General features: G+C 48.5%; 1 protein-coding gene across 5 annotated transcripts in view; it reads left to right on the top strand.

The window, feature by feature from the left end:
- Znf667 (zinc finger protein 667) overlaps nt 1-16,223 on the top strand; it is a 35,570-nt gene that overhangs the window by 6,234 nt on the left and 13,113 nt on the right. Inside the window, exons 1-5 of one of the 5 annotated variants that reach the window (XM_076838078.1) lie at nt 8,256-8,550; nt 9,299-9,429; nt 11,389-11,480; nt 13,208-13,334; nt 15,729-15,821. In XM_076838078.1, the coding sequence (XP_076694193.1) occupies nt 11,448-11,480; nt 13,208-13,334; nt 15,729-15,821 (253 nt within the window). In that variant the 5' untranslated portion in view covers nt 8,256-8,550; nt 9,299-9,429; nt 11,389-11,447. Of the gene's footprint in view, nt 1-8,255; nt 8,551-8,745; nt 8,832-9,298; nt 9,430-11,388; nt 11,481-11,558; nt 11,623-13,207; nt 13,335-15,728; nt 15,822-16,223 lie in introns of those variants that run through there. The other 4 variants (XM_076838077.1, XM_076838079.1, XM_076838080.1 and 1 more) reach the window with 4 other exon arrangements.

Genomic DNA, 16,223 nt, shown 5'->3' with positions numbered 1-16,223 from the left:
CCATCTGTTTTACTTTATCCCTACATCTCAGGCTTCTCTGATGTCGTCCCTAAAGACTACAGGGTGTTCCCTTCTGGATGAAAAAGTATCACTTGAGGACCAAGATGCAGCCCAGTAGCCCAGTGCAGAAGGCCACAATAAAGAAGACTTTCAGGGTCCCCATGGCCCTGTCCTGGGTGCGTGGTAACCTGAGAGGAAGGCCACTCAGGTGCTGTAGATACCAGCATGCTGAAGGCGGGGGGCTGGCCTTGTTGGACATGCCAGGCAGGTTCCTGGCCAAGAAAGCTCCCGTTCAGGCCCCCAGCCCCAGTGGGCCAAATAGCCCAGGACACAGTGGAGGGCTGACAACACTCTGGCTGCACTAGACTGCGATGTAGCCAGGTGGGGACTGTGGTGTGGGTCCTGTTGGGGAAGGGAGGAGAAATCCTCAGCCAGACCCCCCCCTCCAGAAGATCGCCTGTGTGAAGGCAAAGGAGGACAGCACAGGGAGTGTTCCCGGGCTTCCCACCTTCAGATCTTGTTTGCTGGCCTCGTAGCCTGGAAGACCATGACCACAATGATGGTTTTGGCCAAAACAGAGGACATAGCCACCAAACCCAGCTGCTAATTAGGTCTGTTGGAGGAGGCAGGTAGCCAGGGTAGTGTGGCTGATGCAGAGCAAGGGCAGAGGAAGCAGGGCGTGAGGAAGGTGAGAAGGGTGGCTCAGAGTCTGGTTGTCGGCTCTGACCATGGCAGTGTTTCAGTGCCTCACAAACAACACAAGGACACAACTGCAAGGGTAAGACAGAGCCATTCATGCCAGAGTCAGCCCAAGGGTTCATTGGGCTACGAAGGACTCCTTTTGGATAGGCAGTATTCCCTCTTCCTTTTTGGATAGTGGCCCTCAGGCCACAGCCTGCATTGGGAACAGAAAGGGTGTCTTAGAAATAGGCACACTGGGTAAGAGCCCACTGCCCAGAGCCACCTCCACCACAGCCCTGCTTTGACTGCTCTCTTGGCTGTTTGGTTGGGAGAAAGCATTGTGTTTCAAGGAAAACAAACAGTTCACCAGCTGCACCAGTAATTCTGGGGACAAGTCATCCTGGAAAAACCTCTATTGAAATGTATGAAATAACTGGATTTTTTCTCTCTGCCTCTGCCTGTGGACAAACACACGGCTTTCAGATAGACAGATAGGCAAGCAGATCTAGATAGGTAGCTAGGCCAGTAGATTCAAGCCCATCCTTGTAAATAGATGTGTGAACTGACTGATGCAGAGGGAAAGCTTGAGAGGTCCTTGGTAGAATGACAGTTGACCCTGATGCTAGTGAGCACTGGCAGTTGCCACTTCACCTACCCACTCCTGGGGACTTCACACTAGTGTCATCTACTTATTCATTCTTTCATTTACTTTTTTACTTTTCTGCAAGTTTACATTGCGGCATGTTCCTGCCAGCTAAAGGAGCCTTCCTGGGCAGCCATGGTTTTTCTGGTCTCTACAGGGTGCTGCCCAGGGCCAGCTGTCCTGCAGAGGGACTTGCAGGCAGCCTATCTAAATCTTCTAAGTCTTACATGTAATTCTCCCCCAAGTAATTCCAAGGCCTCATGCAGACATGACATGTTCACCTACACAGAGACCCAGATTTGGAGGTAACAGATTGGAGGTGGCTAGACTGCACACAGACTGCACAGGTAGATTAAATCTCAGGGACATGCTTCTCAGCCCCAGCCTTGGCCGAAAGGACAGATCTGTGTGCTCCCTACTCAGTCCTGGACCCTGACCCCCATCTGCAGAGAGGCAGGAACACAGTGTGCAACCCACCAGTTAGACGCTGGTGAGGTACTGCAGGGACAAGTGAAGTGGTGGCATCTGCTCAGGGCCTGTTCTGAGTGTAGGGCAAGGATAGTCTTGGCAACACGTTCACGCCCCACCCCCAGGGCAGGCCGAGGACCACTCCGAGGTGCTCAATAGTTCCTGGTTGGGCCAACCCCACTGGGGGCAGGAGGGAAAGGGAAGAAAGGGGATCTGTCTTTGAGGCACTAGGTCATCTCCCCAGGAGGTGGTTTTATTCCAGTGGCCCTTTAGCCAACCACAGACACCAAACCCGCCAGCCCAGCCTGCAGCATCTTACTGGGCAAGATTACCAGTGGTCAAGGCCTCACAAAGTGAGAGTGAACCATCTGTCTGTGGCCTAAGCCAGTGGTACTCAGCAGGGGTGACTGTGCATTTCCAAGGGACATTGGCACTGAAGCTTTTTATATTGTCATATTAGGTGGAGCTGCTCCTGGCACCCAGAGCCCAGAGATCTTAAACACCATAATGTGCACAGGGAAAAAGAAAAAAAGACCCAGATTCAAAAATCAACTCTGACCATTTTGTAGCAGTAATTCACTTGCAGGTCAGCATGGGAAAAGAAAGAAGAAGAAGAAGCATAGCAAGCGAAGCAGCAGCAGAAAAAAAGTCCTTTATTGTGTACAAGCAATCTTTTTATAGTATTGTGAACAAAGAAGGCAGCCTACCAACATCAATAAATCAGGTCTTTCAGCTAATTAAACATAGCATACAGAAGTTTTACTTTCTAATCAGAAGTGACCCTCTTCTCATGGCTAATCTACTTTTTGAGCTCTGCTCTTTGTTAAGAACAGATAATAAAAATTTTCTCAGCGCCCTCTAGCCCACTTGGCAGAACATCCTGTTTGCAGGCAAGTCCTCCCAAGGACAGCAAACACCTCGTTTTCAAGCATGTCCGCTGTTACCTATCTATACCTTGACAGAATATCCCGTTTGCAGGCAGACTCCATCAAGGACAGTAATAGTAACACAGTCACATCTGATTCTCTACACATTTCTAGCTGGCAACCTTGGGGGTATTACTTAAGTCCCTGTGCATCAGTTTATACACCTGGAAAACGGAGATATTTGATGAAAAAACTCAGAAGAGGATTGAAAGAAGCAAGACCTTGAGGGCCATCTTAAATTTTGTTGTTGTTGTTCAGGGACACACAGCCCATCAGTTCTAGGGTGCCGGTAGTTAATAAGAATAGTCGATGGTCAGCAATCAGAAGTGACACCCCTCGCCCCCTGGTTTTGTTCAAATGCAGAAACCACACCTGGAGGTTAACAGGTAGAAATTTTAGCAGGCACCCTTAAGGCCTATTTCAAATGTAGAAGACCTGAGGCTCCCCAGTGGGAACTCCTCCAGCCAGTGAACCCAAATAGGACTTATAGGAATGCTTGAAACTCAGGCTAAAGGACATAATAGTCTTGATACTTTTTCAATCCTTTTTAACATAGCTTTTGATCAGTCCTCAAACCCAAAACCTATATAAATCTTTAAGCCAGCACATCAAAATTGTGTCCTGCTTCCAGGGCCCTCCCACATCGTAGGGTTTCTCTCCTTACTTAAATCCTACTCTTACTCTGTTGGCTGTTCCTGTCAGATCAGGCTGGGCAGGCAGCGACCAAAGGAGGTAGATTTAAAAGGGCCACTGAATAGGCTTTATTGAGATATCACTCCCGGGCGGAACTCGATCAGACCCACAGAGGGGACAGGGGAAGGGTCTGAGGAGAAACCGCATGGAAGCTCGACCGGACTGGACTTTTATGGGGCTTACAGCAGGAAGGGAAGGGCTTGGGACAGGAAAAGGTGTCTCTAGGGTCCCTTGCCCCCTTGGAGTTGGTCAGGGGCGTTGGCTGAACTCCAGGATTGGCCAGGGGGTCCTGCTGATTGACAGGCGTTAGTCAGGAGATCTGGCTGATTGACAGGCGTTTCTGCTGGCATCTGATGGATGTTCAAAGCAGCGCGGGCTGCTTTGTTGTAAGTTGCCACTAAGTCGCCACCAAGTTGCTGCCACTGACCTAACACTTTCCTTTCCTGATTGCCTGTGTATTTTATTCTTCAAGTCTGTGAGACAAGAACCAGGGAGGAAATTGGCCACGAGTTATTGGGGTTTGCTGCAACACACTGCTGGGTTCATAGAGCAGGTGTTATGTCAGGTTCCTGGGACCCCATAGACCTCCAGGAGCTGAATCCTTTGCAATCACACAAGAGTCTTTATTGCAAGCTGGAGCCTGGACTCACAACCGTTCCCAACACAGCGGTCCCAGGGAGTGAGTCCCTGAACCCCAGATTGGGGGAGTATCCTCTTCAGATTGGGTCTGACACTCCAGATTGGGGGAGTATCCCCCTCATATTGGGGTCTGGGACATCTCCCAGGAGCCCCGGCTGGTGACCGTATGTCAAGGCCAGTTGCCAGCCCAGAATACAGATTCTACGGGCCGTAGTCAGAACAAAGCAGACAACAGACACACAAATAACAAGACTCATCAGTGTTAGACTCTCCGGTTCGGGGGTTCTGGGGTCTGGGGGATCCCAGACGAGCCCCCAGATGTAATGCCAGATTTGTGGGACCCCAATAGACCTCCAGGAGCCGAATCTGATGCAATCACACAAGAGTCTTTATTGCAAGCTCCAGCCTGGACTCACAACCGTTCCCGACACAGCGGTCCCAGGGAGTGAGTCTCGGTCCTTTGTCCAGTGAGATTTTATAGGTTCTGGGGGGATACTGTATGTGTCACAACATCACACAGCAAATCATTTCATACCACGGGAAAGTCAGACAACAACTCTTAACATTGATTAGCACATTCAATGGCGGGAACACGATGGGTAGGAGTGATTGGTTAGTACAAGAAGGGGATTCCTTTGAACTGATTGATTTAGGTCACGAGGGGAGTACGTGCTGAACTACATGGTCTCCCAACATGTTATCAACCCCCATAAACTACTGGGGGGTCATCTGGCATCCCAGGTATTTCCCTGTCTCATGCTGATTGGAGGTTGCTAGGGGGTGGCTATGGGTCCTCACCTAGCCTGGCTGAGTCAGGGACACCTGGCACAGCAGACCTCTCCTGTTATTTACAGACAAACAACTCAGCAGGTGGGTATGTGCCTAGGAGTGCTCTGTGGGTTTTTTCCAAAGGACAAGGGTCACGCCCCCTTCCTTAGGACAGGCTTTAAGGTAGAAGCTGCTGTTATTCATTTATTCTTCAAAAACTGGAGTCACATCAGTTTCTCACAGGAAAATCCAGCTTTACTATCAGCAACCCTTACGAAGCTCCTGCTGAAGATCCCTCCTGCTGTGTGCAGCTGCTAACACTAAAGGGTATTTCAGTTGCAGAGATCAGCAGCTAGCGAACTCCACTGGCCAACAGAAGTGAATATCCAGCATCTTAAAGCTCTGGTTTCAGTAGCAACACTAAAAGTCCCAAGAGTCATATATATTAGCTGCTCTTTTTATTATCTTTTTAAAAATTATATTTTATTTTTTAAATATTTTTACTTTTTAAATTATATTTTATTATCTTTTTATTATCACCACCGGGTTACACAAATGAGAAGCCAAAACTAGTCCCCCCATATATAAATATATATAAAATATTATATATAAATACATATAATATTTTATGTATATATGTTGTAGTCGGACAGGATACCTTTAATTATTTTTATATGGTGCTGAGGATCAGACCCAGCGCCTCCCACACACTAGCAGGGAAGGCTGAGCCACAACCCCTGCCCCTCCCCGCAAACATTGACTCTTTAATACTGCTATGGAAATCAGGCCCAGCAAGAGACTAAGAGGGCTGGAGAACTCATGTTTAGTTACACAGAGGAGCTAGTGCTCTTAAGTTCTGGGCCTCAAGTTGAGGTTACATGGGGCTTTTATAGGAAATTTGACAATTTCTGTTAACCATTACAACATTGGTGGGTTTGAATTCTTGGCCTGCATGACCAAAGACCACGCAGAGGGAATTTATGATAAGTGGTGTAGAAAAAAGACAGTTATCTGTCATCTGTGAGTGTTAGCCCAAAGTGGCCTTCACCACAGGCAGCAGTAATTCAAGATAACTTGAGTCTACCTCCTTAAGAGCTTTATTTCTAAGACGTAAGTCTACCAGGTTATAGTTTAGGTGGCAGTTAATTGGTCGAGCATTAAGTGATGTAGCCACATTCCTAAAGAGCTCAAAAAGTCACAAAGTATAAGAAACAAGACTATTTGACAGGCACCTGTTCAATCTCTGGCTTTGAAAACCTGTCCCAGGGAAGTTCCTGCGCTGCATGGCCACCAGCCTCCTGGGAGTCACCCAATGGATGGAGCTCTTGCCTGGTTTTGTGGCCGCCCTGGACTGCAGGTGTTGACCGCTGTGGCCTATGTGCCCAGCCAAGCCAGCTTTAACCTCCACTACCTCAACCAGATCCTGAATGTCAAAAAGCAGAGTGTCTTATCTCATGCCTTTGAGGAACTCAGGATCTTTGGGCAACCCAGGCTCTCTAGACGAAACCGCCTATGAAAGACCAGCAGAGGAAAACGCTGGATGCCTTGGCAGAGTTTTCTGAAGACCTTGCAGGCAAGCCCTGTACACTGGAGGACTATGTCTCTTTGGGAGTGGTGTCCTAACAGTTAAACTGGGTGGAGATCTAGGAACTTGTGTGACCAACAGGTAGACCCCAGACAAACTATCTGGTTATCATCTACTTCCAGTGGACCCAAGCAGTAGGACTGGACTGAGAAAACCTGGGTGTACTCCCACGATGGTGTGTCCCTCCACAACCTGCTGGTTGCAGAGCTAACTGAAGCCTTAAAAATAACTGGACTTATCATCCTTGGTCTATTCCAGAAAAGGCACTCAAATGGCTGCCTGCCCTCTCACAAAGACATTAACAGCTATCAGGCAAGTCCCCAGCTTCCTTCTGCAGCTGAGTGGCGGTTTTCTGTTTTTGTCTTCCATTCTTGCTTTTGAGGACAGCTCTGGAAAGAATGTGCCACCTCCCACCCTGCCTGCAGGATCTGGTTTAATTTCTAGTTTATTTGGATTGTCTGATTTCCTGCTTCACGTGATACCCCTTATACCCGTACCTTAATAATGACTTTACAAAAAGAAAAATAAGGAAAAATTCCCTGGGCGGGGGGGGGGGGGGGTGGGGTGGGAGGTGGAGGAGAAAACCTGTCCCGGGACATCTACAATCTAATAGGTAGGGACCCATGGTTAATTTAGGTTCCCTTGAAAGACCCACCGATTCCCTGTCCAAGAAAGACGCACGAGGCACTGGCTGCAAACGCATGAGGTTTATTCAGACACAGACGCCTGCGGGTGCTCAGCGAAACCTCAGCTGGAGCTTTGGTGAGCTGGCACACCGGGCTTTGGGGTACAGGTCTTTTATAGGGTAAAGGGGCAGGTTTCGCGCGTGCGGTAAGCAACAGGTTTCTTATTGGCTATTTTGAACCCAGTATATAGGTTACCTAAAGGGTAAAGTTATTTTTCATTTTATGTTCCTGGAAAAATACCACATGACAGTTACATATGAGCACTCTGATTTTTCTGTTCCTGCTTATTAGCCCCTGTTTATTCAGGCATGCCCTGGAATCTGTTTTTCTGCTCTTTCCCAACCATCCTGTTTTTCCCTTTTCAATCGGTCACACTTAACTGATTATCTGAAAAACACATTGTCTGCAGGTTTGTGACGTGCCCTAATAATTTTGTAACTAAGCCTAAGGTTGCTGGGCTGGGGTCTTTCACCCTAAAGAGAAGCTGACAGAGGTGAGGGGGGGAAAGACAACCCTTGCCTCAGGCATTGGTTCTTCATCATAATGTTCTTATAATTGCACGCAATAATCAGGTCTGGTTCCTCCATCTCCATACCTAGTTTCCAAAACTCACAGGGTCACGTGCCTGAGAATGCAAGCCCTGGGCTGTGCGCTCATCTGAACAACCACAAAACCTGCGTCTCAACACACCTGGTCACAAAACGTGACTTTTCACGCATAAATCACGAAAACTGATCTAAAGAGACAGCCAATGAAGCATCTCAGGCTTTCTGTGTTGCACCTGCAGAACTGAGTCCTGGTGCAAACGCGGGCAGACAAGTGCTGCCAGTGCCCCCGCATCACACGCACACTCTCCACCGGTGAGCACCCAAGCCAAAAGGGCCACACGTGACTCGATCTCTGTGGGGCGTGGAAGCTATCGCACAGCTCTGCGCTTGCGCAAAAGCCTAATGGATGCTGAGGAACCCGCGTCCAACAAAAACGGGACTTCTGCATGCGCGCGCAGCCACTCGTCACGCCAGCCCCACCGCCCGTCACCTCACCGCCACCACGCCTGCCCCTCCCCGCTGCGCAGGCGCAGTTCACAGGAGCGCGTGCCCGGGGGCTTCTGGGAAGCATAGTCCGGGACCGCGCAGAGTAGCCGGGCCTCCCCATCTGCGAGGGCGCGGAGTTGTCTCCTTGGCCCTCTCTCGGTCCGCTCTTGCCACACTGGACAGATGGGAATTCGCGCGGCTGGAGCCTCCTTTGCCCCGCGTCCTGAGCGAGGCCCTCCTCAGTTGTGCCGCCCGGAGGCTTCTGAGAGTTATAGGCCGACCAGCCCGTGAGTAAAGCCGCCTCGAAGCCCACCAGCCAGGGGCGCGGCCTGAGAACGCCGGCCGGACGGCGAGCACAGAGATGGCGTGGCGAGCACATCAGGGCGGGGCCTCAGCCCGGAGGCGCGTGCACGCGGCTTCCCGCCGGGTGAGGAGCGGGTTGGCTGGCGGCTTGGGCTCCCTTCACGTGAGCGCGCTGGCGTGGCTTCACGCTGAGGGGCGGGGCCGTGGTTGGGGGCGGGCCTTCCCGCTCGGGGAAGCCCTGGGGGCGGGGCCGTGCGGGCCGGGGTCCCGGAGGCGATCGCGCATGCGCGGGGGTTATTGCGCAGTTGTGGCGGTGGTCGCCACCAGGACGCTGGTGTGGAAGTGTCTGAGAGCTAGTGCCTCGGGTGATGGGCCTGGGACTGCGCCCGATTCTGCGACAGCGAGGTGCGTTGGGTCTAGGGTCACAGGATGGTGCCACATCAAAGGTTGGTGGGTGCGAGATTCTCCGACCAGGGTGATGGGCCCAGGATCGCTGGATTCTGCAGCAGTGTTGGGTGATGGGCCTGCGTGCTTTTCTGTTGCTCTGATGTGTACACTTGACAATCTGATGAGGCTGTTTATCAAGTCCATGAGACCCCGCTGAGGACTGTCAGTGGTTTTACAAGTATGTGGCAGTGTGACTAGGTTTCTACCAGATCTTACTTAAAACTGTGGAATTGGAGGTCTTCCAGAGAATTGCACGACTGTGCAGTTGAGTTGGGCTACACTTGTAAACTGAGGCAGGAGCTAGTGTTTTGGTGCTCTTTCTGGCCCTTTCGAGTGGCCTAACAGGCTAGTTTCAGCCATCAGCAAGCATACTTCCCCCTGCATACCTGAAATTCTGAATTACACATTTTTTTTTTTTTTTTCAGCATCAAGCCACCGACAAAGCAAAAAGAAGTCCATTTGGGGGTTTCCTGAGTTGGAAGGAAACAATGGAAGGTTGTTATACTCGTTTCCTGTGGCTGCTGTAAAAAGTTGCCAATGGCTTCAAACTATACATGTAAATATTCAATGTCAACTAATTGATCTTAGCTTTATTTGTTGCTGTTACTTTTTGCTACTGTTGTGTTCTACAGAGAGGAGTAAAGAGTTTGTTCCTCCTCTGATCTTCTCCAGGGGACAAGTTAGAGGGCTTTGGCCAGCAGAACTGTTTCTCTGTGATATGGTTTCAGCATAAAATGATTGAATTCTGCCTCTGGTTCAGCACCCAGAGGGTGGTTGGGCAGTTTACTGGGTGTGTTTCTCAGGCCTTGGAAGCATGAACAGGAAGTGCTCTGATTGGTGGCTTAGGTCAGAGGTAGAGCACTTGTCTAGCATGTGTGAGGCTCCCAACTCCAGAAAAGTACAAAATCAGTAAGTGATCTGAAGAAAAAGGAGCGATGTTGGAACATAGGTTCTGTGGTTTGGAAGAGTACTGTCCTTTATAGGTGCAATAGAAGCATGTACAATGTAAACATTCCAGTAGCCTTGTTGAAAACAAGTGAAAAGAAGCAAATATGCTGTTAAAGTTCATTTTAGTGACACGCTTTATTTAAGTCAGTGTATCCCAAACATTACCATTTAACCTGTAACAAATAGAAAAAAGTATGTGAAGTATTTCGTATTCTTTTTTCATGCTAATAAGTCTGTTTATTTCATAAAATTGACTGTTGGAAAAATAGAGCGACACACCAGATTGTTCTAAAAATGCTTTAAAGCTTATGGTAACTGGATTATCAGTTTTTCATTTTAATTTCATAATAGATTTTTATCTAGAGATTTTTGAATTTACTATTCAGTTGTTTCAGTAATGAATTAATTGGAATTCAAATACAGTTAATGCCTCGGTTGCACTGACCTTATTTCCATTGCTAATCACTTGTGGCTTGTGGCATTTATACTGGATGGCATACGTGTGGCTCACTTAGGCCTGAGACTCCTTTAGACTAGAGGGGGTATTTTGTGTTTCTCACTGTGATGCTGGAAGTTGAGCCTAGGGCCTTATGCATGCCAGTCAAGCTCTACTGCTGAGCTACATCCTCAACTCAAGGAGGTGGTTTGACCATCTCCCCTGCATCCCTCCTACCCTAGTCCACACTGTTGTTCCCCCATATAATGTTGTCCACCCCCCCATTGTATCACTATCTAACCAACTTCTGCTTCATCTCTTGCTTCCCTCATCCCCCAAACAAATTTATGGCCACCCCCCAACATTTTGTTAAATGTAAAGTTAGATTTTGTCGCTCCCTGCTCAGCCCCTCCCTTCTGTCCACTAGTGGTATCTAGCACTTAGGATCAAATCCAAACTGCTCACCACCTTCTTGATCTTTCCCTCCTGCCCTCCTACCTCACTCTGCTTCAGTATATGACCTCACTTCCTTATTCACCAAGCCAGGCCTGCTGTGTGGCCTTTACACCTGCTGTACATCTGCCCAGAAGCTCTCCTCTGTGACTTGGTAGCTCACATTCTTTCTGCATTCAGACCTCAACTCACTGTCACCTTCTAGGGAAGCCTTCCCTGACCACCACATCATTCTCTATTCCTGTACACTGGTCCTCTTCCCTTCATAGCAGTGACCTTGGCTGTCATTGTGCTCCATGTGGATTGCTTTTCTCTGTTGCAAGTACAGGGGCATGGGAGCAGGTACTGTTTGTCCTAGCTTGTTGCTCTCCCCAGTGCCAGGGACAGTGCCTGGCACCTTTAGATGCTTAATACATGCGTGTCAAGTGGAAAATGAGATAATAGCACATTCCTCATTTGATTCCGATCAGGAGCCTGCCATGATCCTAAAAGTGGTCACTGTTGGCCATGGCCAACAGTCCCTCCCCTTGCCTGACTTTGGGAGAGGGCAGGCTTGCTGCAGATGCCATGGCATCTGTGCAAACACTTGTATTTGCACGTCATGTCCAGGTGAGGGTCCAGGGGACTCTGGGACCACTCAAAAGGTCCACTTGACCCCAAGACCTCTCTTCTCCCCAGCACTGCCTTCCCAGCATTCCGCCTCTCTCTGAACGTGGAGCCTGAAGGGAAGGGAAAGGATGCCTGCTGCACGGCGGAAATCCAAATCCAAGGTAAGTGGCAGTTCCTCTTTTCAGGAATAGTCCATTCTGTTTCGTAAGGTATAGCCATTTGCTTTCCTTCCAGAGACTTCCTGCCTGTAGGAGACCCCTCGTCCGTCCCTGGTGTTCTCCCAGTGATATTGGAGAATGAGAGGTGAGAGGCCCAGGAAGCTGCCCAGGGCCCTGTGCCCATTCCTCAGTATGCCCATGACCGTTCAGCATCCCCAGGGGCTCTGCAGTGCTGGCAGAGTGCCTTCTCCTGAGGGGAGGACAAGAACCCTGTGGTTTCTCTGGGTGGGGACAAGTGCCCACGTGAGACCTACAGAGGCAGAGAAGATTCAACATGTGCTTCATATTCGTCCCATTGATGGCTTTGTTTCTCCTTGTAAAACCCATATTAGCACAGAGTAGAGTTCTCCAGCAAAGAGCCAAGTCTGAGAGGAACCTGTGGGTGCTTTGCAGGCAGGGCCACATGGTGTACTAGCCTCCTGTGGTCAGTACTCCTCACCATTGGACATTGGAACAGTCTTCAGGACGAGTGTGGAGGAGTTTTCCAAAACAAGCACATTTCTCTCTGTGTTGGGGACATTCATTCTTTCCTGCTTTCGTGACAAATTCCAACTTGGCCTCTCAGCACATGTTTCTTATTGTGCAGTCTCATGGGTCAGGGTCCAGGCACAACATGGCTTAGTGGGGTTCTCTGTTTGGGTCTTCTAGAGCTGAGGTCAAGGTGTCAGCTGTATTCTGATATTCATGATGTTCTCTTGGCCGCCTTTTCCATCTTTAAGCCAGCAACAACCAACAGCCAAGCCAGACTCCCTGTGTTAAGTGGTTAGTGTACCTGCAAGGAACTTTTTGTCATACAAAACTTATTCACATGTTCTTTAACAGAGTCTGTGCTTAGGAGCTTGAATGGGGAGCCAAACTGCCAGGTCCTCCTGTTAAGTCAGGTGCCTTGCCTGTGTGGCCTCAGATCCTTCACCTGCATAGTTACTGTGGTCCTGGGGGCAGGACCAGGACCTGTGGTTCACAGGAGCACTAGTGAGCCAGTTTAGGCAGGTGCTAAAGATGCCTTTCTTCGTGAATTCCCAGCATGTCTGAGTTGGTCCGCTTTTTATTCAACATAATATTTTTTGGTTTATTTGGGTTTTTTCATACTGGAGATTGAATCCAGGGGCACTCTGCCACTGAACTACACCTCCGGTCCTTTTTATTTGATTTTAATTTTTAATTTGTTTGGGTACTGGGAATTGAACTCAGGGGCACTCAACCACTGAGCCACATCTCTGTCCCTGTTGTGTATTTTATTTAGAGACAGGGTCTCACTAGCACCTTACTGTTGCTGAGGCTGGCTTTGAACTCTAGATCCTCTTGCCTCATCCTCCTGAGCCACTGGGATTACAGGTGTGTGCCACCGTTCCCGGCTTTATTTTTTAAGACAGGGTCTTGTTGAATTTGCCAGGCTGGCCTTGGACATGTGATCCTCCTGCCTTATCTTCTGGGATTGTAAGTGTGTGCCACCACACCTGGCATACTCTTTTAATAGCAGTTATATCATATTGCACTGCATTTTATTTAATTTATGTAAAACACTTGCACCCTTTAGCCTCAGAACCCCCAGTGCTCCCTGCATGATTCCTGGTACCATGTGTTATCTGTGTTGGGATGAGGCTACCATTTTCTCCAGCTTTGTGGAAACACAAGGTCATGGTGAATGGACATTCGATTTTTCATTTCAGGCACCAGTGACTTTTGGGGACTTGGCTATCTACTTCTCCCAGGAGGAGTGGGAATGGCTAAGCCCCATTCAGAAGGATTTGTATGAAGATGTCATGTTGGAAAACTACACGAACCTGGTCTCACTGGGTAAGGCCCTTCCCTCCATAATCCACAACAAGCCTATTAAGGGATATTTGTCAATTAGGGTCTAGTTAGGGAAATGGATGCTAATCCAGTTGTGGTACTTATTTGTTTGTGTTGGTTTTTTGCTTTTCTTTTTATTTTTTAACAGGTTTATTATATCATTCACTTAAAATATAGTTTGTCTATATGAAGTACATGATTCAGTGTTTTTGTTGTATTAACAGAGTTGTACAGCCATCACAACCAATTTTTTTTTTCTTTTTCTCATTTCTTTATCTATCTATCTATCTATCTAGCTAGCTAGCTATTTATTCATTCATTGGTACTGGGGATTGAGCCCAGGGGCACTTAATTACTGAACTATATCCCCAGACTTTTTTTTTGCTACTGGGGATTGAAGTCAGGGACACCTGACTACTGAGCCACATCCCCAGCCCTATTTTGTATTTTACTTAGAGACAGGGTCTCACTGAGTTGCTTAGTGCTTCACCATTATTGCTGAGGCTGGCTTTGAACTTGCAATCCTCCTGCCTTAGCCTCCTGAGCCACTGGAATTACAGGTGTGTATCACTGCACCTGGCATTTTTTTGTTTTGTTTTAAAATTTTTTTGTAGTAGTAGATGGATAGAATGCCTTTATTTTATTCATTTCATTTTTACGTGGTGCTAAGGATCAAACCCAGTGCCTTACACATGGAAGGCAAGTGCTTTGCCACTAAGCCCCAGCCTTTTTTTTTTTTTTTTTGGAGACAAGGTCTTGCTAATTTGCTTAGTGCCTCACTAAGTTGCTGAGGCTTCCCATCCTCCTTCCTCAGCTTCCTGAATTACTGGGATTACAGGCATACGCCACCTGCCTGGCCACACAGTGAATTTTAGAATGTTTTCATTGCCCCCCGAAGAAAACCAATACCCATTAGAATCACTCTTCTTTCCCTGCTCACCTGATTTACCAGGTTAGATGACTGCTACTCTTCCTCCTATCTCTATGAACTTGTCTGTTCTGGGGCTTGCATACAAATGGAATCTAAAGTATGTAGTCTCTTTGACTTAGCATAGTTTTTGAGGTGCGTCTATATTATAGCATGTATCAGAACCCCATTCCTGTTCATTGCCACGTAATGTTTCATTGTGTGGATAGACCACATCTTGTTCGTTCGTTCACTCATGAACTCCTGGGTGTTTGGGTCATTTCCACCCTGCTGTGAAACATTCACATGCTGTGAACATTCATATGCAAGCACAGGGGTTCATATTCTGAGGAGAAGGGGAGTTGCACTGCCTGTTTGGTTTTTACTTCTGAGGGAGCCAGAGGCGGCTAGTTCTGGGAGTGCAGGGACAAAAAGAAAACCAGAGATGGAAGTCAGCAGAGCCCCTTTGGTGGACACTGAGTGGAAGCAGCTGCTAAAGTCCGACCCTAGTGTGACAAAGCCGAGCATAGAAGGGTAGAGCTTGGAGCTGAGAGACAGTAGCCTACTAACCCAACTTTGAGCATCTGACCTCCTTGTTCAGGAAAATAATTGGTTTTGAGGAGTTAGAATGGAGCACTCTATTGGCTATAGCTGAGTGTGCATCCTCCTGGTATAAGACTTTAAAAACCAAACAATTTCTCCAACTGTCACTCACCACTCAGCACAGAACAGTCTGATCTCCACGTGTTTGGAGTTTTCACCACACACCACGATTCTCATGCCTGGCTGACAGTCCAGCTCTGGTACTACCTGGAGATGCATCAAACCCACAGCCTAGGGGCTTCATCTCATAAGACTGCCTAATCTGGCAATCCCCTGGGATTTCTGACCAACCCAACTGTAAATTTGGGGTTCCCGTGAGTCCCCTCAGGTTTTACCCCAGAACAAAAGAAAGCACATTACTGAGGCTTTGCCAGTTAAATATCAAGATATGTCAGGATGCAGATGAAGAGCAGGTGAAGAGATGCAGGGGGCAAGGTGAGGGGAAGGGGTGTAGAGCTTCTGCTCCCTCTCTGGTGGTCCACCTCCACAGGTAAGCAACAGGAAGCTCTCCCAACCTGTCTTTTTGGGCCTTGTCAAGGCTTCATATGTGGTCCTGATTGATGAGATCATTGGCCATCAGTGATCTCTGTCCAGCCCCTGTCCTTCTCCAGAGTTTTGGGGTGAGGTGAAAGTCCCATCTCTCTGATCACATACTGGGATCCTCTAACCCATGTGGAGGCTCCCAGGAGTACCTGGCCACCAGTTATTTTCTAGGGTTGAGGGTTTATGTGTCTTACAAGTCACAGTATCACAGAGCCCATTCTCCAGCTGCCCTCCATGTCCTGTGTGTCCCACTGGGCTGGTACACCCTCACCCCATTGACACAGGGCTTGGCTCCGACTGTGGTGCTGACAGTGAGGTCAGTTCCATGCTTGTCCTATGTGCAGGTCTTTCCTCTCGAAGGCCAAATGTCATTGCCTTACTGGAGAAAGGGAAAGCACCCTGGACGGTGGAGCCTCCAAGACGACGCCAGGGCCCAGGTGAGTGACCAAGGACAGGGCCTACTTCTCACAGTTCAAGCTACTGTACCAGATGCTGGGTGGTTCACGAACAACAAAAACTCCATGTCACAGTTGGAAGTTCAAAACGAAGGCACTGGCAGGTAGTGCCTGGGGAAGGCCTGCTTCCTGGTCATACACGACCGCCTTCTGTGTCAGGAGGGACACCTGTGCCAGGAGTAGGGATCAGCAGTGTGGTGTAAGCCAGGTGAAGAGGCCACCCGCTGAGGCATCGAGCTTTGGAGACGTCTGGTTTCTTAGGGTATGTATTAAAAGAAGCCAGATGGCAGCACAGGGAAAACAGTAGGGCTCATGTTTTGACATTAAAAGAAGAAATTTTCTTTATCAAAATACTGTTTTTTAAATTACATAAAGTTCAGAGAA

The sequence above is a fragment of the Callospermophilus lateralis genome, chromosome 18 (assembly GCF_048772815.1).
Source record: "Callospermophilus lateralis isolate mCalLat2 chromosome 18, mCalLat2.hap1, whole genome shotgun sequence".
Lineage (NCBI taxonomy): Eukaryota > Metazoa > Chordata > Mammalia > Rodentia > Sciuridae > Callospermophilus > Callospermophilus lateralis.
The sequence above is the reverse complement of the archived record's forward strand: the minus strand, read 5'-3'. Positions and strand labels throughout refer to the sequence as shown.